The sequence below is a fragment of the Anastrepha ludens genome, chromosome 2 (assembly GCF_028408465.1).
Source record: "Anastrepha ludens isolate Willacy chromosome 2, idAnaLude1.1, whole genome shotgun sequence".
In the NCBI taxonomy this organism is placed as follows: Eukaryota; Metazoa; Arthropoda; class Insecta; order Diptera; family Tephritidae; genus Anastrepha; species Anastrepha ludens.
The window spans coordinates 101,336,738-101,360,457 of NC_071498.1; the positions used below are offsets into that span (position 1 = coordinate 101,336,738).

General features: G+C 34.8%; 1 protein-coding gene across 6 annotated transcripts; it reads right to left on the minus strand.

Moving 5' to 3' along the window:
- Nucleotides 1–750: 750 nt before the first annotated feature.
- On the minus strand, nt 751–22,061 carry LOC128854921 (uncharacterized). Of its 6 annotated transcripts, none has more exons than XM_054089391.1 (7): nt 22,015–22,061; nt 21,009–21,223; nt 19,966–20,897; nt 19,257–19,859; nt 18,932–19,184; nt 5,255–7,167; nt 751–5,205 (listed from the first exon to the last, which is right to left on the minus strand). In XM_054089391.1, the coding sequence occupies exons 1-7, from the start codon at nt 22,056–22,058 to the stop codon at nt 5,197–5,199; spliced, it is 3,969 nt and encodes a 1,322-aa protein (XP_053945366.1). In that variant the 5' UTR covers nt 22,059–22,061; the 3' UTR covers nt 751–5,196. The 6 variants fall into 6 exon arrangements, with proteins under 6 accessions (XP_053945366.1, XP_053945363.1, XP_053945362.1 ...); XM_054089388.1 differs by lacking the exon at nt 22,015–22,061 and adding exons at nt 21,380–21,519; nt 21,752–21,997 and having other exon boundaries at nt 751–7,167; XM_054089387.1 differs by lacking the exon at nt 22,015–22,061 and adding exons at nt 21,380–21,565; nt 21,752–21,997 and having other exon boundaries at nt 751–7,167.
- Between the last annotated feature and the right edge of the window lie 1,659 nt (nt 22,062–23,720).

Consider the following 23,720-nt stretch of genomic DNA (forward strand, 5'->3'; position numbering starts at 1 on the left):
GATTCAATCTGTCGAAACAACATGTTTTCTGGGCCTATCACTCACTTAACTCCCTACTCTTTTTGGATCTAATCCGTCAAAACAACATGTTTCCCATATATTATATATATATAATTGGCGCGTACACCCTTTTTGGGTGTTTGGCCGAGCTCCTCCTCGTATTTGTGGTGTGCGTCTTGATGTTGTTCCATAAATGGAGGGGCCTACAGTTTCAAGCCGACTCGGAACGGCAGATATTTTTACGAGGAGCTTTTTCATGGCAGAAATACACTCGGAGGTTTGCCATTGCCTGCCGAGGGGCGACCGCTATTAGAAAAATGTTTTTCTTAATTTTGGTGTTTTCACCGAGATTCGAACCGACGTTCTCTCTGTGAATTCCGAATGGTAGTCGCGCACCAACCCATTCGGCTACGGCGGCCACCATATTTTGCATGCCTACCGTTAAATGAGATAGACGTCAATGACCAGTCACTTCATCGTACTTGACAGGGCTTGATAAACTGCTACGACCCACTAACGGCACACCGAGAATGTTCGGAGGTTGCGACCTGCTTTAACGATATTCAAATCAATCGTTTCTCCCTGGCCTTTCACAGGTAGATAGCAGTAAAAAAAACCTATACTCACTTGCGTTGACTTCCACTCATAAATAAAACATTACTCTTATTTAATATTTTTCAAAAACTGTAAGCTTATTTATTTACTCAATTATTGTTTATATATTGTATTAAAATCAAAAGCATTATGCCGTATAATAAAATCAACCGAAAATATATATTTTTATTTGTCAATTATGAATGCTATTAGTGCTCCCATTGAAGCTTAAGTACAATTACATGCAGATACATATGTACTAATATAGGGCTTATAAATACAAGTATGCATGTTTTCATATCCGTGGGGATATTTACATACATATGCATTGTAATTTAATTTAGCTGGATATTGATACAGAGTGAGACACAGTTATATATTTGTATTCTCACTTTACGTAAGTTTATTATGTCTTTTGTATATTTTTTATTATGAAATACTGGTTCATTCTTTTGCATAGGCTACAATATTTAGGTACTATATTTAAGTAGAGCTCTTAGAACGCTCTCAACAAATTCTACAAACTGTATTTAATACATAATGTCTAATAATATTTTTTTACACTTGCTACAAAGCAAAAATGTACACGACTAAGGTAATCAATTATGTAATCACATTAAATTATTAACGACTCAAAAACAAATGCCTTAATTTGCAAAACAGACTACTACAGCAATACATACATACATAAGTAGATAATTTAAATTTTAACATAAATGTAACTCACACAAAATAGGCAGATCGCTTACAAAAATCGCTAGGTATTTTAATCTTTATGGTGAACTCAGAATATTTATTTACTCGCATGACAGGAGCAGCTTCACCACTTTTATAGTTCATTTTAAATACAATTGAAAGAGGGTGAATACGATATTGTTTAATATTCCTGCAAACCAATATAAATACATAATAACGCTCGTTTACAGGAAGAACGTCATAACCCAAATAAATGCGCTCCTTTTATGCTATGTAAAAAATTAATAGCGATATCTCTTAACATTAGAATAAAATGTGTTTTTTTTACTTTTACCATGAGGGGCCATAGTAATCCTTGAAGCTGTTCTCTGTTTCTCAAATTTTAAATTTTTTGAGCTATTAAGTTCCTCCAGCGATTGAGCGATATGTAGTTAGTATTGGTATGCACATGTTTCTTCTCCTATTCTTCGCCTGCATTACGTTTGTCAACTGCTATCGTAAAATTATCACTGGTTTAGGTTTAACGGACGATGAGACCCGGGAAACATCACTTAACATATCATACTGTCATTCTCTGGTGACGTATTAAGAATTTTATGCCTGCAGGCTATGCTACCAGGGTAGTTAAAGATGCCAAAAATTACTGCAATATCTTTTGGTTGGTACCTCTACAATTAATACGAGTATATGCCTACTGAAGCGCGCAAAATTTTGCTGTACTTCTAGTAGCAATTAAATTATATTTAATTGAATTGAAGATGACATTTTTTTTTAAATCATAGGTTAACAATAATTTATCTGCATCACATTTACAAAGTAGAATAAAAAACATATTTTAAACTCAGCTGGGCTGGCGTTAAAATATTTGGCTGTACGCCATCATATGCGGTGCCATAAAGTCAAGTGGTTCACTGCAATATTTTCAGTGGAAGAAAAAGCATGAAGCCAAATCCATTGCAAAGGGTAGGTTAATTTGCAATGTAAATGAACCCTATGACGCATAATCATAGTCTCGGGTTAAACACAGGTTTTGTTAAAATTGTACCAAGTATTTGAAACTGGGTTTATTTTCTTTAATGCTATAGACAATTTAGTATTATGCTTCAGTAAGAACAAGCATTCGCATATGTAAATCTATTAAATTCCAATTTTAACTGATAAATGAATGTTAATAAATTTACAATCAAATATTTTTGTTTTACTGCTAATTTTGAAAATTTAAAACGACAGAAGAGCAAAAAGTAAGTTAATTTCGAATAAAATTAAGTATTTAATAATAAATAAGTTAATTTCGAACAAAATTATGTATTTATATTAATAATAAATATATTGGTATACATCTGTGCTTACAATAATAGCAGCCCAACATATTACAAAATTTTGACTACTTGTTTACTGTTTATTTAATTTTTTAATATTTTTTATAGAAACATAGTTCATACTACAACAAAAATCAACTAAATTAAAAAACTTTCAGAATTTTTATAAATTTATATACAGGTTTATAGCCCATCGAGGTGCCACTTTAAAGTGGCTGAAAGTTCGATTTGATTTTTGATAATTTTTTTTGTTGATAAAAAGCATTAAAACATTTCAGTGTGCTGAAAATACTCAAATGTTTTACCAATATCTGATCGTTTATTATATCAAAATCTATTTCAGTATCCCGAAAATTAAATTTCGTAAATTTCCTTTGAACTTAATTTGCTTAAAACCAACTTTAGTTACCAGCTTATGGTGGATTTAAATTTAAACCGGGTTCCAAGCTAAAAACTAGGTATTAATTCGGCTATTATTAAAATAAGTTATGATTTTTTTAACTCTGTTTAACAAGTATAGAACCGGCTTATTTTCGACCATGATTATGCACCCATAAGTTTATATTCCGTTAAGAGTGCTCTTAAACCCGTTAAAGCAGCACAAATTTATGGACTGATATTGGGTTTCAAGAGAATAAAATTTGTGGAATTTTATACTTCTTAGAAAGTATTGAGCTTACTAGTATTTTTTTACTAATTATTGGTAAGAAGGGCATCATAAAAACAAATGTGTGAAAAATCATACATACCTATTTATTAAGTTTTCCGAATTTTCCGGCATGTACACAATTAATCACATTAGGTCCCAAGTGTTGTCAACAAAGTAAAATAAAAGTATTATAAGCCTTAAACATTATGTGCATAATTCTGCACATGAGGTCCGAAGGGTCTATGGAAGTGGTATTTGGCTTAAAATAAAAAAATGCAACATAGCCATTGGCTCGTCATAAGAAGTATTGCATTATTGTATTTCAAAAAGTATGATGAATTTGTATACTGTTTTTGAAGACTGTTCGATATAGTTTTTCTATGTTAACTAATCTGGTATTTTTTCTGATGAGAAAATGGTTAATTTAAAATAAACAGACGACTTGAATGCTTATGTAAAGGGCTGCCAATCTAAAATGTTTATGATATTACAACAACAATAACAACGCTTGGTAGAGATATATGTGAAAGGGACGTAGAAAATATCGCAATATAATCAAAATGTTTTTGAAGACCTTTAGTTGAAATATATAGTTTTAAAAGAAAATAACCGCTAAAAGGAGAATCATTGAAATAATTCTAGAAATTGTTATATAAAGAGTCTCTCAAAAGTAACGCCTAGATGTCAGTAGTAAATAAATCCTAGACAGTACCTTTGCTTTGATGTCATCGTTGACATTTGTCAAGTAGACAGGTGTACAATTTTATACGATAGAACAACGCGTTAAAACTACTGAAACTTGCTATGAAAATGGTCGACCGAGAAGAACATATTGCAAAAATTGTGATTTTTTCGTGGAAATAATCATCCGAATAAGTCAAAAATTCAAAGGTTGGTGAAAAATATTCAAGAAACCGGTTCTGTCGAGCATAGAAAAATAAGTGGAAGAACAAAAACAGGACGTTCTGTTGAGAATATTGTTGTTGTAGCGCAAAGTGGCGATGCTGAACAACCTTCAACATCCGACGTCCTCAACAATTAGGTATTCATGAATCGACTGTTTGGTGGATTTTACCTGTAGATTCAAGATGGACTCTATTTTTCACATATAATTATTAAGAGCCGTATTTTGAATAAAAATAGTAAAACCTGAAATATTACATGTTTTAATTTAAAACAACATTCAGGCGCGTCTTTTGTATGTAGCTGTAGTATATGATATACAATACATATAGGTATAGCTACTAGTAGCTATTACCATCTATCTTCACCGAGGTGCCGAACTTTAGACTAACAAAAAACTAAAATAAGAAAGCAACAGAAAAAACAAATAATTTAACATACACTTGGTCCAGAATTTTTAGGTAGAAAATAAGTAGTTTTGAAAATTAAATTGTGTATTAACCCTTATCCCTAAGCGATCCGTTTGCTCATATCACTAGCATTCCTACCATTAGTTTCTTTAAAGTATATAGCAGAGTTAAGTAAAAAAACTTTTTAACTTAACTATGGAGGAAATTTGGACTTAATCGAATATTTCTCGATTGATTAATAAGATAATTCATTCTGTGATATTTTTAGCCATTAATTTCACATTTTTAACAAGGATTGAACTTAGGGATATCTACTAATATAATTTATTTAACTTTTTTGTCACCTTCATATTTGGATATTTTCGTACTTTGCCTTACTACACACATCTATAAATTCCGCTCAAATTGGAGTAGAGCTGCTTCTATGTTAAAATATCGTGAATGGAAGTGGTGGCAGCAGCTGTGACGGGACTAGCATTCGGTAAATGAGTTCGATAGGAATGTGCCAGCGTTGTACGACCACGATTGTGCGTCTGCTCGCAATTTAATAAACGTCATTTTTTGCCATTAAAGCTCGTTTTTGGCAATACATTAACAAAAGCAGTATGCACTGGTATCGCTGGCGCTACAAAACCTAGATCGGGTATTAGTGAAATGCTCGGCGCTACTCTGGCATTACCCACCTGTAGCGGTGAGTATGAATTGGAATGTTGCATGTTGCTGATATGCGCATTGTTGCTGTTATTTATAGTGACATTTGGACGGGCTGTTACGGGTGCAGTAGAGAAGTCCTGCATTATATGTATTTGCTGTTGGAGTTGTAGCTGTTGTTGCTGTGACGTCAAGGGTGCACTGCGCGTTAGCATGGTCGCCTGTTGATGGTATAAGCCAAGCGGATTATTGTAAAAGTTCGCGTTTTGCCAAGCGGCGCTATTGAATTGAGGTGTCTGCACTGTGCGCATGTAAGAATTAACATGCGTTGGTGCTGGAGTGCTTGACACATAATCCGACCAGTCATCATCGTTACTGTTACTGTTGATGTTACTATTGGTGTTACAGATATTACTACTGGTGCTCAGACTCGTGTGTGGAGTTGGCTTTCGCTGTAGCGTTGGTGTTAGTGTGCGTTGGACGTTCGAGTGCTGTTGATGATGTGGCGACCGCATTGTCTTATTGCTGTTATTTGCGCTATTGATTTGAGCATCAACGACGCGTTTTGGCGTTATAGCTGGCTGATTGTTATTATTGCTGCCTTTCATATTAATGTTACAACTATTGTTGTTGTTGTTTAGTCGGCTTGCATTGCTTGACAGTTGAGGCGTCACCGGCACTGACACAAACTCAGACCAATAGTCATCGTTGAGTGTGGAGTCCTGCTCCTTCATCGCTATTGAAGCGCTTATGGAAATTGAGGCATTTTTCGCTTTATTTTCCACGTAGTTGTGCGTAGGCGATGCTTTTTGCGAAGAGTTCGCATCTTTGGCGGCCGTCATTTTAGGTTGCGGGAAAAGCTCCTCAATGCGTGCTAATTCATCGGCATTGATATTAGCCGAGGTATCTCCCCATTCAATGCTTGGTGGCGCTTTTGTTGCCGATGTATTATTTGCGCTTATGGGAATAGCTTGTGGCAACAGTATGGCCGGACTGAGTATCATATTGTCAATAATAGAGGGTGAGTTGGTACGACTTGGTGTATTGCTAGCTTCTTTTGCCTTGGCAATAGCTGCTGGGAGGACGGGAGGTAAACTAATGTTTGTCACTTTACTATGTGGTTCCACTCGGGACACGGACGCTGTTATACTAACGGGAACTGATACTTGTGGTGGTGGTGGCACTGATTGAAATTCTGTAAACTCGGAGAATTCATCGTTGCCAACTTCGGCAGATGTCTTTTGTTGCTGCTGCTGCGCTTGTGTCTGTGCCATTAGCAATATCGGCTCACTTGGTAATGGTGCAGGCATTCCTATAGGCGATTCGGCGGCGTATTCATTCACCATTTCTAAGCTAAAGCCGGGATTGTACTCAACATCGCGATATTCCTTTTTCACTACCTTCTCATCGATTATTATACCCGCAGCAGCAATTTCATAATCAAAGTCAATTGGCTCGCTACCGCTGGCAGTCGCTTTGCTAGTTTTTCCTGCTGTCGCTAATTCCGTCTTCGATGGTGTATAAATGTGTGTCTCCTTTAAAGGTCCAGCGTAGGTAGATGTCACTACCGTTCCGTCATCATCATCATCTTCATCAACGATGTTACCACCTAAACGTAATGCTGTCAAGGTTTTACTATTGTCATAGGGTTTGCTATTACTGCTAAGACTGGCGCAGCTACTGTTGCTGGTGGTGGTAATGCCTTGCTCCTGTATGGTTAGCTGATACGTGGCCTTATCCAATGTTAACGGCGCAGGGCAAATGTCTTTTGTTGGTGTCGCCGTCATTTCAGTATCATTGTTGCTTAGGGTTTCGGAAATGTTATCGCCGATGTTTGTAAAGGCTGTATGCGATTGACGCTGGTCATCGGGTGTATCAAGCCGTGCAACAGGCGGCGGCGGGTGAATCGTTTCAGCCTCTCGCGAGTTTGCCTCCCCCTTGACCCCTGCAATGAAGCAATATTTATTAGTTTAATTGTTTACATTTATAATGGAAAAATCGATTTGACATTGGAAGCGTAAAAATGCAAAATAATTAAAAAGAAATAAATCCAGAATGTTATTCTCATAAATTATAAAAGAGGGATGGAGAGGTACTGGAGAAATAATTACCAAGTAAAAGTTTAGTGTGTGTATGTGTGTACATATAAAACTTTCATATGCTTTCAATATATTTGGTGGTAGGGTTCTGATGTCGATGATTTAAATTTGTATAGTGAACGAGTTCAGTACAAAGTGGGCCAAATAGAACCAAGCAATGTTAAACACGAATAACTTTTTTACTTTCTAATTGAAATTAATAATTGAAAGCTTGGGAACTATTCCCGATATTTTGATTCAAGAGCGATTTCCTCAGTCTTCACGATTAGAAAACCTAAAATTCTTTTTGTAGGTTTTAATTAATAACTTGGAAATTATTCCCGATATTTTGATTCAAGAGCAATTCTCACAGTATTCATAATTAGAAGTTTGATCGGTCCCTATTAAGGAACGCAGCTCAGTGACCAACCGTCATGTAAGAGATGCTCATTGCATTATTCGCGTGGCAGCTGTGCGGTTAAAAATGCCCCATCTATCTTAACTCGTCGCCGTTCCGGCCAATTGGGAATTTTCAGAACAATATTGCGGAGGCTATGATGTCTAATGATTGATCTTACATACGATGTATATTTTTTGTCAAAGCTAAATTCTAAATCGCGGCCGCCGTGGCCGAATGGGTTGGTGCGTGACTACCATTCGGAATTCAGAGAGAGAACGTCGGTTCGAATCTCGGTGAAAGATCAAAATTAAGAAAAAGTTTTTTCTAATAGCGGTCGACCCTCGGCAGGCAATGGCAAACCTCCGAGTGTATTTCTGCCATGAAAAAGCTCCTCATAAAAAATATCTGCCGTTCGAAGTCGGCTTGTTCTAAACAACTCCGTAAAATTTGAAGCAGGGATACATAAAATCTGTAATGTTTATCTCCTCTCAATCGGAAACATTTTCCTTGTGCTTTCTGACACGCTAATCCTAATAGCATAAAATAAGTAGGAGGATGCGGAGGAGCTCGGCCATATATATATATATATATATATATATATATATATATGTACATAAGGCGCCTTCAATTCGCAACTTCAAATATTAGCTATAAAAGGTTACGAGGCGTAAGCAGCTACATATTAGAGGTTTTGAACAGATATTTTTTGCCAGAAACTGAAGAAGACTTCCACTGGCTATTCTCTAGCGGAATACCGATTAAAGAGATTAATATTTATTCTCATACCCAAGCGCCAATTACTGATAGCTAACGTAACGTGATGGGAGGTTTTTCACCGGATAATATTCATTCGGAAACACTATATGCCATCTTATTTGAGTTTTTAGGGCTGTGTTGTCACTAATTATTATGCGCTAGGGTTCATCTATATAAAATACTCTCAATTTAGGAGGAATTGAGAGAGGGAGAGCGAGATCGCATTTGTAAGCAGGAAACCCAGGTAGGTACGTGCAGCTGATTGTTATTTATACAAATAGCGAAATTGCCTCTGAAAACTCTAAAGTTGAAAATAATAATACAAAAAAAAAATACCAGTCGAACGGTTAGACGCGATAGAAGTGAAACCTTCCGTAAAACAAACTGAGAGAGAATGAGACGAAAGCAGCATTAGGAGCGGGATAATTATAGGTTCATTATAATATTGCTATAAAGTTCGTATTTTATTTTTTTCATTTTATTATTATTCATCCTCAATGTTTTCAATTTCAACAAATGATACGAGTGGCTTATGATAGCTAAAATATGACACAAATGCTTTGGTTTCGATGTTGTCAACATATCTTTGAAATACCGCGTCAATTGTTGTTTTTGATCGTGTTGTCGATTCAGTGCGATTGTTACACATTTTTAAATTGAATGTTGTATTGAGAAAGTCAATTAAAGGAATCGCTGTGTCCAATGCAAAATTTACGTTAAAATCGCCACATAAAATCATTGGAACTTTATCGTAATCTTTTCTAAGTATCCGCGATACTTCTGGTGTATACTTTATTAAATTGTCGTGAATGAATTCCGTGATGCTATTTATTGATTGATTCGGTGAAATATAAATTGCCACAATTAAAACTGTTTTTCCATTGCTCAATCTGGTTTCGCATGCACATATTTCTCCCACTTTAGAGAGCTGAACAGACAGTGATTCTAGTTGCTGTGCATTCAGATCTATCTGTGGAGTTACAATACGAGCACCGTCATTTTGATTGTGGTATATTGCAACACCGCCTGCAATTGCGATAAATATTTAAAAATGAAAATATTTACGAATATAAAAATACGGACGCAATACAGCACACGCGGTTGCTATTATGAGCGTCGTAACGCGTATAATACACAGACGTACTAACATACACGCAAACATTCGTAGGACGCTTGGTCTAAGCAAGTATTAGGTAGTGTAGTATAGGTATACATAATGCCTTCTCGCTCACCGGGGCTCCGTAATACGCAGGCGCGCACACATACGTACTAGCATACATACAAACATACATACGTATGACGCTTGAACTAAACACCAAAGCAAGTAATAGGCACTATACTAGCGTGGCTCAGCAGTACGCAGCCACACACATATACGTATATCAACATATAACGCTTCGTAGTGTCGCTTTTTCGTTTAATCGAGTCTCAAATCACTCCCAACGATTCTAAAGAAGTTTTTCACTTCAAAATTAACTAAATATGCAGAAATAATTAAACAGCCCAACTTCGAAATTTCTAATATTATTATTCTATTGTTCGCTATATTGCATTACTCTTCAAAAAAGTCCTTTAACAATTTTGTGCTTAGTAAAGCCAGCGGTTAGTGTGTTCTAGCGTTTATAAATGAATGAACTCAGTATCGAAGCATGCAACAGCAAAGCGGTGATTCCAGCGATTCCGCATTGACAAATGACAAAACGTTGATAAAATCATGGAAATCGTCGAGTCGGAACGGCATGTGACCCAATTTCATTGCGCAGGAATTGAATATTAGTTGAAGCTGTTTGAAACCATTTTCATGACTTTAGAACCATAATAATAACTATTTTAATTATTATCTAAATAAAGCGAAAAAATCGTTGAGCACTTTTTACTTCATCTAATATTGCAACTTTCTGCATTAAAACGGCAAAATAATTAGAAATTATTTAGTAAAGCTTACATTCGCGCACTACTTTGAGGTTGTAACCCTACTGCTCTTTGCTGCTAGTTAATTATTGAAAAAGTACGCGACCAGTACTTTTTTTGTCAGTATTTGAATACAAGAAGCTTCGATTTTTTTCAGACGATAGTTGTTTTCTGCGCGAATTTCAGACCCCAAAAATTTGCGACAATGGTTGAAACGGTCGCATAGAACTTATACACCAGTTTCAGACCATCCAAAAAGAAAGTTTGTAAAACTTTACTTACTTAATGGTCGGCCATCTTTTGTCACATTATTTGAAATCTTCGGCTTCTATTCAGCATAAAATTAAATTCTGTTTTTGATGGGTTATTTGTTGCTTCATTTTTCGTTAGAAAGATTTTGTATTTTGCTTCATAGGCCTTTTTAAGTTAGTCAAGCATTCGACGCCAACTTAATATTGCTAAGTTTTGACAATTTTTTTTTTAAATTCTTTTTTTATTTTTTAGCGCGAGATATTGCAAAGCTTTGACTGTTTATTTAAATTTTGTTTAATTTTTCTATATATTTTGACAACAAAAACCAAACTTTGTACAAAATTAAAAAATTAAATTAATCAGAATTTTTGGGAAATGCAGTTTTATAGCTGATTGAGTTTTGGTTAAGTAAAGTGCAAGTTTCGGGTAGCTCAAAAATTGCAAATTTTTGACAAAACTTGACTATTTATCTTTGCTGGCAGTCTGGTGTATTGTCTACGAAAAAAATCGAGCATTCGCTATGTAAAAGCAAATGCATAACACAGTCCCCGTAAATTATTTTATTAAAACCCAATTCCTTACAGAGTTTAAGAATTGGTTATACGCGAGATACAAATAAAAAAATTATAAAAAACATTTTGCCCCATATGTCTCTGTTATTTGATATACGAGTATGAGTGTGACCTAGGTTTAAATACCGACTGCCACTTCTACCTACATATGTGTGTGATCTACCACCAAAATGTTTAAACTACAATATATTGGTTTATTAAAAACAAACAAAATAGAAAAATGTGTGTTAGGGCGAAACTCAAAGATGGCGAAAGCTCTATAAAATACATATGTACTGGTATGTATATATACTTGAAAGTGTGTAGGGTAAAGTAGGACATATGACGCACATTTTCTTCTAGGGATCTGAAAAGATCTGTCCTTAAATAAGTTCATGCAGTTTTGGGAACGTCAGTGACTTAAGCGTGTTAGTGTTAATGAAATTAATTTGTTTGAGTAAATTGTGTGTTCGATGATGATACATATACTTATGTATGTAATATATGTATACTCAAAAGTGAACGAGTTTTGCTAAATATTACAATATTATATTTTTCTAAATCTAAGTCATTTTATAAATATTTCAATTGTACTTGGTGCTTCTTGGGAAGTGTCTGGATAAGATGCCATAAAAATGAAAAGAGAAGCGGTAACAAGGATTGCGCCGAAACACATGTACATACATAACGGAAATAGTTTTCCATCGCTTAATGAAATATAGTTATATGTATGCTTTCAGTAGGATATACATCGACAACACAAGTAACTATAAAACTGTGGACAAAGAAATGGTCAACAACATCAAAATAACTTTCAACGACAGATTGAGAGGGACACGGTAAAGAACGCAGTCGTTGGTGCAGCCCGATGATTCGCGCATACATTGTAAAGTTGACCAAACAATGTTAAAATCAAATCTAACACAAGCGACGTTGATCCTTCGATATGATAGAACTCGTTCAATGTGAAAATAGAGTAGTGTAGAAAAAAAAGTCGAGCAAATCTACATGAGTGGGTTTCAAAAGTTATATTTAAGCTCAATAATCAAAAGTGGTGTTCAAAAACGAAATGGATACTAACCAAGTGTGCTTCAAAAGGCATACGAAGATGGTTTAAATTTTACGTCTTAAACAAAGTTGTGCCAGAATGATTCTGATTTAGAGAGCTTAATTCGAAACTGAAACTCATTGAAGCCCACCCCAGTTCTCTTCATATATCTAATATGAAATATGAAATATCTAGTGGTAAATCTGGACAAGGGACTCTGTTGCAACTCACCCTCACGACGATTACAAACAAGACTACAAGGCTTTCTCTGCCTTGAAGGGTTTTCGCTAGATTTCTCTAGAGAGCCGTGTTACGCAATGTATGCATTATACGGTGTTTTAAAAATTACATTACGCTTGTGAAAAAGTTATTTGACAGTTTTGTGCTTGGTGAAGCCAGTTGTGTGTCACAGCCTCCCAAGATAAAGATAGAAAAGAGAAAGCTCGATACATTCTTCAGTATTACTACAGGTAGGTAGGTTGGTATGTAGGTAGAAGTGACAGTCGATCTTTAAACTAATTCACTTAGGCCCTTGCCGATCTATAGTAATATCATAGTATTACCTGCTACTCCTCGTTAAACCATTATTATTATTATGACACTTATATCTCTAAGGTTATCAGTATCATTCAAGAACGATGAGCTGAAGTATCTAAGCCTAGAGAAGATGTCTCAAACTCTTTCTCCTCCTCATTCTCGCATCCTCTCTCGTTAATGGAATTAGTGACAACCCCACCAGGAGATTTAATCGCTGCTTGCCTATCAGAATAAATATAGACTTCTATAGGTAGTCAGACTTTTGCCTACCAGACAGCCTCATTAATGGCTACAATCTCAGCCTGAAATACGCTACCGTGATTATGAAGACGAGATATATCGCTTTGAGCCATCAGTAAAGAACCGTAAGCAATTTTTCCGGTCAGCTATATTGCCAACCCACTTACATAAAGCTGGAATTCTAGTACTAAATAACCTATTAAATAATGGTTTATTCAAACAATAGTCAATAGGATTAGTTGGACCCAGACCGAGTATTATGGCCACGTGTTGTGCCATTGATTAATTGCGGCTACCCGAGCAGCAGCATTACCTGCAAGCGGAGTAGCATAATCACTACAACTGAGGTGAAAAAAGTTGTGCTCTTTATGGACGCAATACAATACCGAATGCAACAGTAAAGCGGTGATTTGGCCAATCGTCAAAAATGTTGATAAATTCATGGAATTTGTCGAGTCGGATCGGCATATGACCATTTATTCCATTACCGAGGAATTGAAGATTAGTCACAAAACTATTTGGAGGAATTTGCATAAAGATAATTATAAATAAATAAGCGAAAAAACGTAGACAAGGAAGAGACATAGAGTTTTATGCCCACAAATGCAATGAAAGTACCAAAATCAGGAGAATTAGTCTATACGTGGAATAAATAACTTTCACAACTTCGTAATTGAAAAATTTTGGCCCACCAAATCGATAAACTTTTGAAGAAGAAAAAATTATTTGGAAGCCGTTATATTCAAACCTTTAGAAAATGATTTCATATACTGAAAATATCAAAATTTGTTGCGAATTTAAATGTGTTTAAGTAATTTGTAATTTTTTAGGTGGAGTTTTTCAATTTTTTTACATATAATATATACATTCGCATTTTAAGATTTACTTTTGCCTGCAACAAAGTTAAACTTCGTTATAGTGATTTTTTTTTTAATTATCAATGATCGATCTAGTCTCAAAGAATGTTTTTTTTTGTTAAATATGATGAACTTAATGTTTGTTTAAGCATACTTCGCACAAATTTTAAACTGTCAGATAAAAATCTGTTGAATGCATTTCGCATATATCTGATTACCCGGAAATTAGCACAACTTAGGAAAACCAGTCTGTTGAATTTAGATTTTGGTGAAAGTTTTGTTACGTCACATTTCAAATGCAGTTGTACCAATAGTCATATTTTCACGGATTTGTATGAAAATCACATTATTATATTAATTAGTAAAGGAAATTGTAATTGTATTTTTTTAAGAAACACTGAGTTCTACATATAATATGATTGTATGCGAATCATAATCAGTTTTCTGAAGTTATGCGAAGGCGTAAGAAGTTATGCGAATTTGTGCGAAGTATGCTTTATCAACTCTTTAGACAATATCACAAATTCGTTACTTTTGCAGCCTTTTTTACAGTAAACAGTAGTAACTGTTATATATATAATGTATACGTGTATGTGTATGTAACCTTTAGAAATACATTTTTGCAGAAATGCCAAGAATCAGTGACGTTTGTTCAATCAAATAACATATATTAAAAATTTAGTAATGAATATTATTTGTTGGATTTTTTAGTTAATCGATCGAATGCCTATAATAATAGTGCATCTTAGGCACAAATTTAATTTCTTCTTTGGTCATACATATTTCGCTTTTTTGCTGAAAATAGTGCGTTGGAGAAAAGGTGCGGCACATCATCCTACTTTAGCCTACTATGTAAATAACCTTAAATATGCCACAACAACAATTGCTTGACTTACAACTACGATCCGGTAATTGATTCGTTTTCATGTCAAAGTTGGCACATCCCAGTGGATTATTTATTAAGACGTTATTATCATTGCAAACGGCGTCGCCGTATATCAACGTAGGTGCAGAAATGCATGGTTTAAGAGTTGTCATTGCAAACCGATCAGTTGAATTTGAATTTATGGAATTGTTTTTGTTGTAGTTGTTCGTATTGTTGTTGATCATGGCAGGTGTGTGGTTTTGGGTAATAGCCGAAAAGTGGTTAGTAAATTTTTTTAAGTACATTAACGGTTCAATTGTAGTGGTGACATTTCCGGCAGGACGTTGTGAGACAAGCGAGTGAATTGCGTCAATAATGTTTGGAGAGTGAGAAGCGTGGCGTCCACCAGTTGCATGTGTTGTATTACAGTTAGTCGGTGCATTGGTTTGACCAATTTGATAGGTGCAAGTATTTATCAAAGTGTTAGTGTCATGTTGTGTAGCATTTGGACAGGAAATAGGCGTAGAGTTAGCGGTTGCAATTAAATTATTACAGATTAATAATGATGATGATGATGATGGCGGTGAAGATGAAAATTGTTTACATGGTACCAATGCGGGCGTTGTTATTGTTGTGGTGGTTGTTTGAGTATTAAATGGAATTAAATTAAGACGTTGCATTTGATTAGTTAATTTGTAATTGGCGGTTGTTGATGTTGTTGTTGTTGGGGTAGTAGTTGACGTTATTTGTTCCAACGTTGCACATGCAGAGAAGGAGGAATCAACAGTTAAGTTATCAAGCTTATGAGCCATCACCATAACTTGGTCTAGATCCAATAGTAAAGTGTGAACATGTGATGCTAGTCATTTTTGTAATTCATCATCATTGATTTGATTATTTTATTTAGAATTGAGTGGTTGGTTGGTGTTACATACATACATATATGTTGTTAGACAGATACGCAAGTGTTTGTTATTGTTAAATCCCAAACCGAAGATTGTAGAATAATCAAATTAAGTACTTGTTAAAATGTAAAAGTTTATGTTCACAATTGAAAACATATTTACAATAATAAAACTATTTAAAAAACAACAATAAGGGAAATGCATTAAAATGTTAAATAAATCTCGAACAAGCAAACGTAAATTAATATGCAGTACAATGCATATAAATATTGTATATGTATGTACATACATATGTCGAAATTAGCGTATATGTATACCTAAATTAAATTGGTTCACATACAGTAAAAGCTACATAATTAGAAAAAAAACGTTGTCAGAAATTTTAAACACGAAAAAAAGCATTTTAAAGAAAGCAATTTTTTCTGTGCCCAATCAGCAACTTTATTACTAATTAGAAAAGCAGACAAAATCGATTTTCTAAGAAAATATATACACCCATTATCTCAGTACAAATATGTCGACGCTTATTATTTTGGAAAATAATTAACTGTTAATCAATGAATTCCCTAACTTGGTTTATCGCAACTTTTCTTGGCCTTACAAGAACTCCCGTACCTTTTTTTATATTTTATATTTTATATTTTAAATGTAGCAATTGATTTAAATAGATTTCTTGGAAACGTAGAGTTTATACGTGCATTTAAGAAAAAAAGGCTAAAGTATAGAGCCAGCAACACATGCTTAAATTATAGTAAAGCATTCTAGTTTTAATTCTATTCCAATTAGGTCCGAAAAAAGGTACCGGATAGATTAAGTTAGTTTACGTGAGTGTGTGAATCTTTACATGTGCCGGTATCGGGTAAATCTCATGAGACGGACCAATATTTCGTTGTTGTTGTTGTAGCAGTTCACTAGGCACGTAGTTCACGTGCTGTTTCGACAGGTTGGGTGATGAGTAGGTTTAAGAGGGCATGTGAATAGGTGGTTAGTATCGCGCGGTGTAACTTCTCATGCCGGACATATATTGAGAGTGTCGGGGTCGATTCCGGATGGGTAGGAATATTTAACCGCTACAAGATCCGGATCGTAATTGAGCCGATTGGTGGCCGCCGTAGCCGAACGGGTTGGTGCGTGACTACCATTCAGAAATGCACAGGTTCGAATCTCTGTGCATGAAACACCAAATGATAGAAAAAGATTTTTCTAATAATGGTTGCCCCTCGGCAGGCAATGGCAATCCTTCGCATGTATTTCTGCTATGAAAAAGCTCCTCATAAAAAAAACATTGGCCGTTTGGAATCAGGTTAAAACTGTAGATCCCTCGATTTGAGGAAAAACATCAAGACGTACAAGAGAAACTCAGGTACGAGTCTCCCGATGAATGTCGTTTAATATTTGTCTATATAGTCCAGTAGTTGCTGTTGTGTTTGATCCTCGATCTCGTTATTGGTTTCCGATGACGGCATCCACGAGAGATTGTGAAAGTGCTAATTTTCTTTCAGTGAATTTTGGATAAGAACGGCAGACGGTCCATTGGGTTTGAAAATTATGTTTATCCTCGTCTGTAAGCTCAAATATGCTCATTATAGTGAATCTATTATGTATCTTGTGCTTAACGTACTTTGCGATCAACAAACACTTAGATTCCATTCAACCACGACAGTCGGTTTTACGTAACCGGAACGACCCCGACTTATATCCGGCCAAGGACTGTCACTTCAGCAGCATTATCCGTATATGTATACGGAATGTTTATGCTGCTGCAACAACAACAACATTCCATTTTAAAAATTGAATATTCAATTCAAATTTCTCGGACGATAAGATACTATAGAATCAGTATTTGCGATTGGGTAGAATGAAGTTACATGTGTACTTCTGAAATGAAAAAGCGTTTTATGGAAAAAAAGCGGGCGCCATAAAGCAGTAGGTCTCTCCATTTCCAAGAAAACGAATTGTTTCAAATTGGGTCCCAACATCTTTCAAGGATGTCTACGGCAGTCAAGTATTATGAAAATATTTGAAAATGCAGTGAAGCGTGCGAATTAATTTGCAATATTTGCTGATAAAAACGTAATGTGTTTCCTTTAGTTTAAGATATCCATATTAATATCTTCTAAATGCTTCGAAAGGCTTTTATTTAATTGGTGCTTCTATTTTGAGCATATTTTTTACTATTCCAGGCTGTGTGAAGTAAATGAACACAGGTGGTTAACATTAAGGTAATGGAGGTTCATTAGTTGGGGCCAGAATGATTGTTGAAAAATGCAGGTGCATTGATTTGATAATAAATTAAAATAAAAACAATATCACAACAAAAATTTTATTAACTAAATATTTATAAATTGAATAGTTAAAGAATACTGAAAATCCAAAATTTCAGTTCGGCATTGCTACGCTGGGCCCCATAACAACGCTGAACAAACAGATATACTAACAATTTTAAAACTAATAACCTAAAACTTTCCATTTTCAATCGGATATGCACATGTATGCACATATACATATATATATATATATGTACATATAAAAATTCATTCTCAAAAATGTCACAACCTAAATTTTTTCACTTTTTATCACAATTCAAAACTAGATCCTCTACTAAATTTAAAAGGGCCGATAGCCTTTGCTGCTAGTTGCCGTAATTGTGTAACCTAATCATTTATAATTATATTTCATGTGAATAAATAAACACTTTCGAACTCACATTTATATTTGACAAAATTTAACTTGAAACTTTAAAAGTTTATTGCTAAGCTTATTAAACACTTCACGAAAATGTTTATTTAAAAGTCATAGTTAAATTTGTTTCAAATTTATATAAATAAAAACTAATACAAGCAAAAGTTAAAAATTACTGTTCTAGCATAAAAGCTTTTGAAATTTGTTTAAACATTTTAAACTTACACACGTTATTTTCTCACGTTTTTGCTTTATTTTTCTATCACAGTTGCATAGTTAAAAACGAAGTAATTTCCATGCAGTTTGCAAATATAAGTAGAAGTTATATGTATAAAAAGCAATTAAAAGCGTTATAAGTAAAAAAAATTAAAACATATGTTATTTGGCAATACTTTGCAAGTTTTTGCAAACATAAAAAAAAAAAAACAAAAAAAAAAAACACCAACTATATGTAATTTAAAACAAATTCTGTTTGAGGAAATCATAATAAAAAATTATTATAAAGCTCATTCCGTTCAATGGCTTGCATAGAAAGCGTCTTATATAGATTTTTTGTGATAGCGTTAAAAGTTTAAGTGTATTGGTTTGAGTTAACAATAAATAGTCAGTTTATGTAATTAAGCTTACCGTCCAGCGGATTCACTAATCCGGCGCTTTGCCAGTCAAACTCAACTTCAGGTACATCCGTTTTCATAGCATAGCTGCCAATGTCCACATCAGCCGCGCTGCCACTGCTGCTATTGTTGTAGTGCAATGATTCTGCATCTGCGAATGACGTTGTTGTTGTGTTGGCCGTTTGTGGTTTCATTGGCTTTAGAGGATTAAAACTAAGATTGGCAGCAAAGCGTGGCATTGATGGATTCCAATTTTCGCCAAACAACTACAAAACATAAATTATAGTAATTAGCAAATTATTTCTATGTAAAGATTATCCATATATATATATTTTTACAATGTTCCTCGAATCAATGCCTATTGATCGAATAAGCGCATGTCGCATTTCTGATTGTGGCCACTGGAATTCTAAGGCTTTGGCAGTTTCTATCGATTCAAAAGGAAGTGTAGTGTTTGGCGATTGCAAACCGGGTAACTTTTCTGGTACTTTTGCTTCGGTTCCTGATTGGAAATCATCCGCAACTCTAACATCATTGGATGGAAACATAATTTTTAGTACTGAACTCAGTCGCTCATTTATATTGCCACTGGACACAGTTGGCGGATAAGCATGTGATATGATAGCATTTGGGGTTAGTTCATGTGAGGGTGTGGCTAATGAAGCCTTCTCGAAATCACCAAAATCGTCATCGTCATCGTCATCATTTTCAACCTCCTTTTTTTGAAACGTTGCTTCTGTATTTGACGATGCAACACTATTTCCCTTCAAGTCCACATTATTTTTGATGCTATCATTGCTTGTTATTACTGAATCTAATGAGTTTTGTGCTGATATGAATGGTGTTAGAGTCGGAACTGGTGTCGGCGCCACACAAAAGTCTTGAAAATCATCAAAATCATCATTATCATTATTAGCTAGTGTGCCATTATCCGTAGGGGGCTGAGACAAAGTAATAAAGAATTAATTTCTATTCAATTCAATGCTTTAAGAAATACGAAAATAATAAGCCTGAGGCATATAAAACACATTTCACAAGATTATTTACCTCGTCCACCGCTTCTACATTTTCATTGCTATCAACAGTGGGCACCGCTATAACATCAGATGTCACTAACGGCAAAAAAACTGGTTTCATATAATCAGCTACCGATTCGAAGTCAGCAAAATCACCAAAATCATCATTATATTCCTCAGTACCATTATCCTTGGCCGGGATATCCAGATCATTGATGACATTATTATTATAGTTTGAAAAATTATTCATATTTATATCCTCTGCAAGTACCGATAATTTTTCTTCTTTTGGTGAAGACGGTGCATCAACAACATGAATTGCAAAAAAATCTGCTGAAACTATGTCATCGGCGCTTATTAAGGGTGGTGTCGGCGATATGGAGGATTTCTTTGGTGAGCGATGACACTCCTCATCACTGCTGTCGTCTGCTAGATCTTCTATCAACACTATGCCAGTTACAGGTTGTGATTGTGAAATATCCGGTTTAATTTTTTCCTTTATTTTAATATCTTGTTCATTAGCCAAAATCGAAGTATTCTCTTTTCGACTTTCTCGTTCAGTTTTAAGAGCAAGGGGGTTTGCTGATGTTGGCAGGCTTTCTGTATATGCAGTGTAGATTTTGGCATCATTAGAATCAAAATTATCTTGTTTATTGTCATTTACAACTTTTTGCATGGCTGGTGCAACTACATCAAGTGTGGCATCAATTTCGTCTAGTTCGTTTATAGCGTCTGTGGTTTGTGATCGATAACATTCTGCAGATAGTTTTCTTGTAATATCGTAGTTAATCGCTTCGTTTAATTGAACCTTCGTGTCTGTTTCCTTCTGTGCAGCGCAACTTTTTAATTCAAGCTGTAGCGGAGTAGTTCCAAAATCTTCCAAAACTGGTGGTACATCTGTGAAACCACTTGTAGTCGATGAACTTAGTTCGAACTGCAGCGGTGTGTGAGGTAATGAAGATGCTATTTAAATATTTAAAAAAAGTATTAATAAAATATGAAAAGCAAGTCATAAAATACTATAAATTTTAAACTTAAAAAAACCTCTTCCATTTCAAGCACAAGTTTTCTCACCATCGGCATTTGTCGCATCTTCATTTATGTCACTTGCTAAAGCGAAATCCCCATACTCATCATCTTCAAGTGTTAATGTAGATGGTAGTCCGGAATCGTCATCATCTTCGCCAAAATCAATTGGAGGCGGAGTGTTGCATAGTAGCGGTGGTATTGGGGGAACACCCGCCATTTCTATCAAAGTCTCTTGCTTAGGTGTGATAATACAATTTTGCCTACAATGATTAGCATGTCGTTTTTGTGATTAGTGTCATTTGTAATCAGAATTCATAACTTGAAATAAATGAAAAACTCTCTAATATGCTTGAGCTGCAATTCGGGTTTTATGAATGCTGAATGCGTCATCAAAATCACAACCATATTACGCTCACCTTATCGAGTTTTGGCCACGTTAGGGAAGGGGCGCAGATGGTTTCTTATATGTACACAATGGTTTTTTTTTGCACCAAGTCCAACTTAACTGCGTTTTTCCAGCGCACAGCGAGGAAAAAAGTATTGGCACCTAATTTAGCTATTTTAACCAAGTTAATAGGTTCGTATAAATGCTGCGAAAGCAGCTATAATATAGAAATTGGCAATTTTAAGCTATTTTATATATCTGATTGCCAGGAGCTTATAAATCGGAGTACTATAGCAGAACATATGCCTGCTACAACTCATGTACGACCGATTTATTTAATGCAAGAATTTATACTCAAATTTCGTTTATTTAGATTACAGCACTTATATTCTTGTATTTTCACCTTCGCGAATGGCACCAGCTGGAAAGTTTTTTGTGTACCTATCAAACAATCTAGAGGCAATCGATGAACTTCTTCTCAGTCCAGTCCGACATATGTGCAGTAGTTGGTTAAATTTTTATTACTTCGAAAATTTTTGTTTACAAATTACAGCTTAAAAGTTATTATCACTTTATGTTTAATCATTGCTAACAAATTTCCAAAAGTTCATGACGTTCCCCTATTCGTACAATTTTCCAAATAAGCAAAGAAATTGTCATACTTACACCTGAAATAAATGCTGGTCGTTGCCAGACTTTCTGTTTTCCATATACTTTAATTAGATCTGTTGCATAACTTGTCAGATTTCTATGATTAAGGCTGAGTGCGAGTTCATCTGACATCATCCGTCTCAAAAATAATGTAGATTGTTCCTTATCAGTGCATCACCAATACTTTATAGTGATTTAAGGCATTTCCCAATTTAGGTCACAGTTTAGACAAACTTGAAGTCGGTTCTACGTTACCGGAACGACCTGTATTTACTATATATCCGGCTAAGAATTGTCACTCCAGCGAAACCCCCGTATATGTATGGGAAATGTTTTTGCTGCTATAACCACAAATCATTCGCAACAACGAATTCGCACTCGTAGGAACCATGCCACATCAATAAGGTAGCAACAGTAGAGCAAAACAGACCGTGTCGTGCATTTTTTGTCGCTTGAATTCTCTAGACAATAACAAAGTAAGAGGTAAATAAAGTATTTCAGTTAGAGTTTGCTCATAACTCTGTGCAAATAACAAGTCTCCAACATAGGTATGAAACTAGAAACAGAGACAACCTTGTTGTTCCCCGCTCGGTAAACAGGATCTCATCCCAAAATATTTCACACAACGGTGTACGTTGGTACAACGAGCTTGATAATTCGCTGAAGAATTTAAATAACATGATGCTTTTCAGGAAGCAATTAAAAGAGCACTTATTAGAAAAAGCAAGTTTACAATCAGCGTTATATATTGAAATACATACATTCGTAATGAAAATTCGCTATGTAAATACGTTTATGTAATTATTCTTTTTTTTTTTTCCACAATAGCTAATTAAGCTGTTATCTAGTTGCTTGTTTATTTAGTTCGTAAGGCCCTATGGTTGAACTTTCCTTAATCTTAAGAATTACTATTGTATAAATTGAATTGGCTTTATAATAAAAAAAAGAATATATACAATTAAGAAATAGTCAAATCAGCTGTTCCACTGTTTCTACTTCATATATGCCTTGGTTAGGGAGAGTAACTTTGATGTATAGAGTATATATCGAGAAGTAAAGAAACTTACCTATTAAAGAAAATCTCTCAATTTGGCTGCGTGCTAACATTTTTTTGTATAATCTTTCTGGCAGCCTTGGGTTACAGCAGGTTCGCCATAAAAACAGAGAACGTAAATTTATATGCATCTACGTTCTCTGATAAAAATATAGCAGTAAATTGTATCACCGAAGTAAATTGCATCCTAATTTTAAAACGGAACTTTATCAAGTTAAAGTACGTTCACATATGCAGTAATAAGCAATAAGTCCACAAAGTTAATCTACCCGTTCACATATGCCAGATTACCTTCAAAATTGACAAGCAGCTGTCAATACTGTTTTAAAAGGTTTTTCTTCAGAGAAATTGTGTGCAATATTTTGGAGTTTTTGGTTTGTTTAATTATTATTGAATTGCGCAATTGGCTGCTAGTAATAGACAGTTAGAGGAAAGCCGTAAACGACGTCTACTGAGGTTGCAAAAAATTATGGCAGTAATATACATGCGAAATTCGATATTGCATTTTATAATAAGCAATAACAGGCCGAAGCGTCTATGGACACATGGTTTTTCTGTAATGAAAGGGCATAATAAACAATATCTAGCACAAATTTTCTGAGAATGATATTTACAAACCTCTTCTCTTTTGCCGGTGGCCATTTTATGTAGTTGTTACTTTGATGTT

Excerpts from the sequence above, each read along its gene's own strand:
- LOC128854921 (XM_054089386.1), bottom strand. The coding sequence starts at position 22,058 with ATGGAAAACAGAAAGTCTGGCAACGACCAGCATTTATTTCAGGT. Across the intron at positions 20,898-21,008 it reads AGATGCGACAAATGCCGATG|CATCTTCATTACCTCACACA; the intron begins GTGAGAAAACTT and ends ATATTTAAATAG. Across the intron at positions 7,168-18,931 it reads ATTAGTGAATCCGCTGGACG|GGGTCAAGGGGGAGGCAAAC; the intron begins GTAAGCTTAATT and ends GCTTCATTGCAG.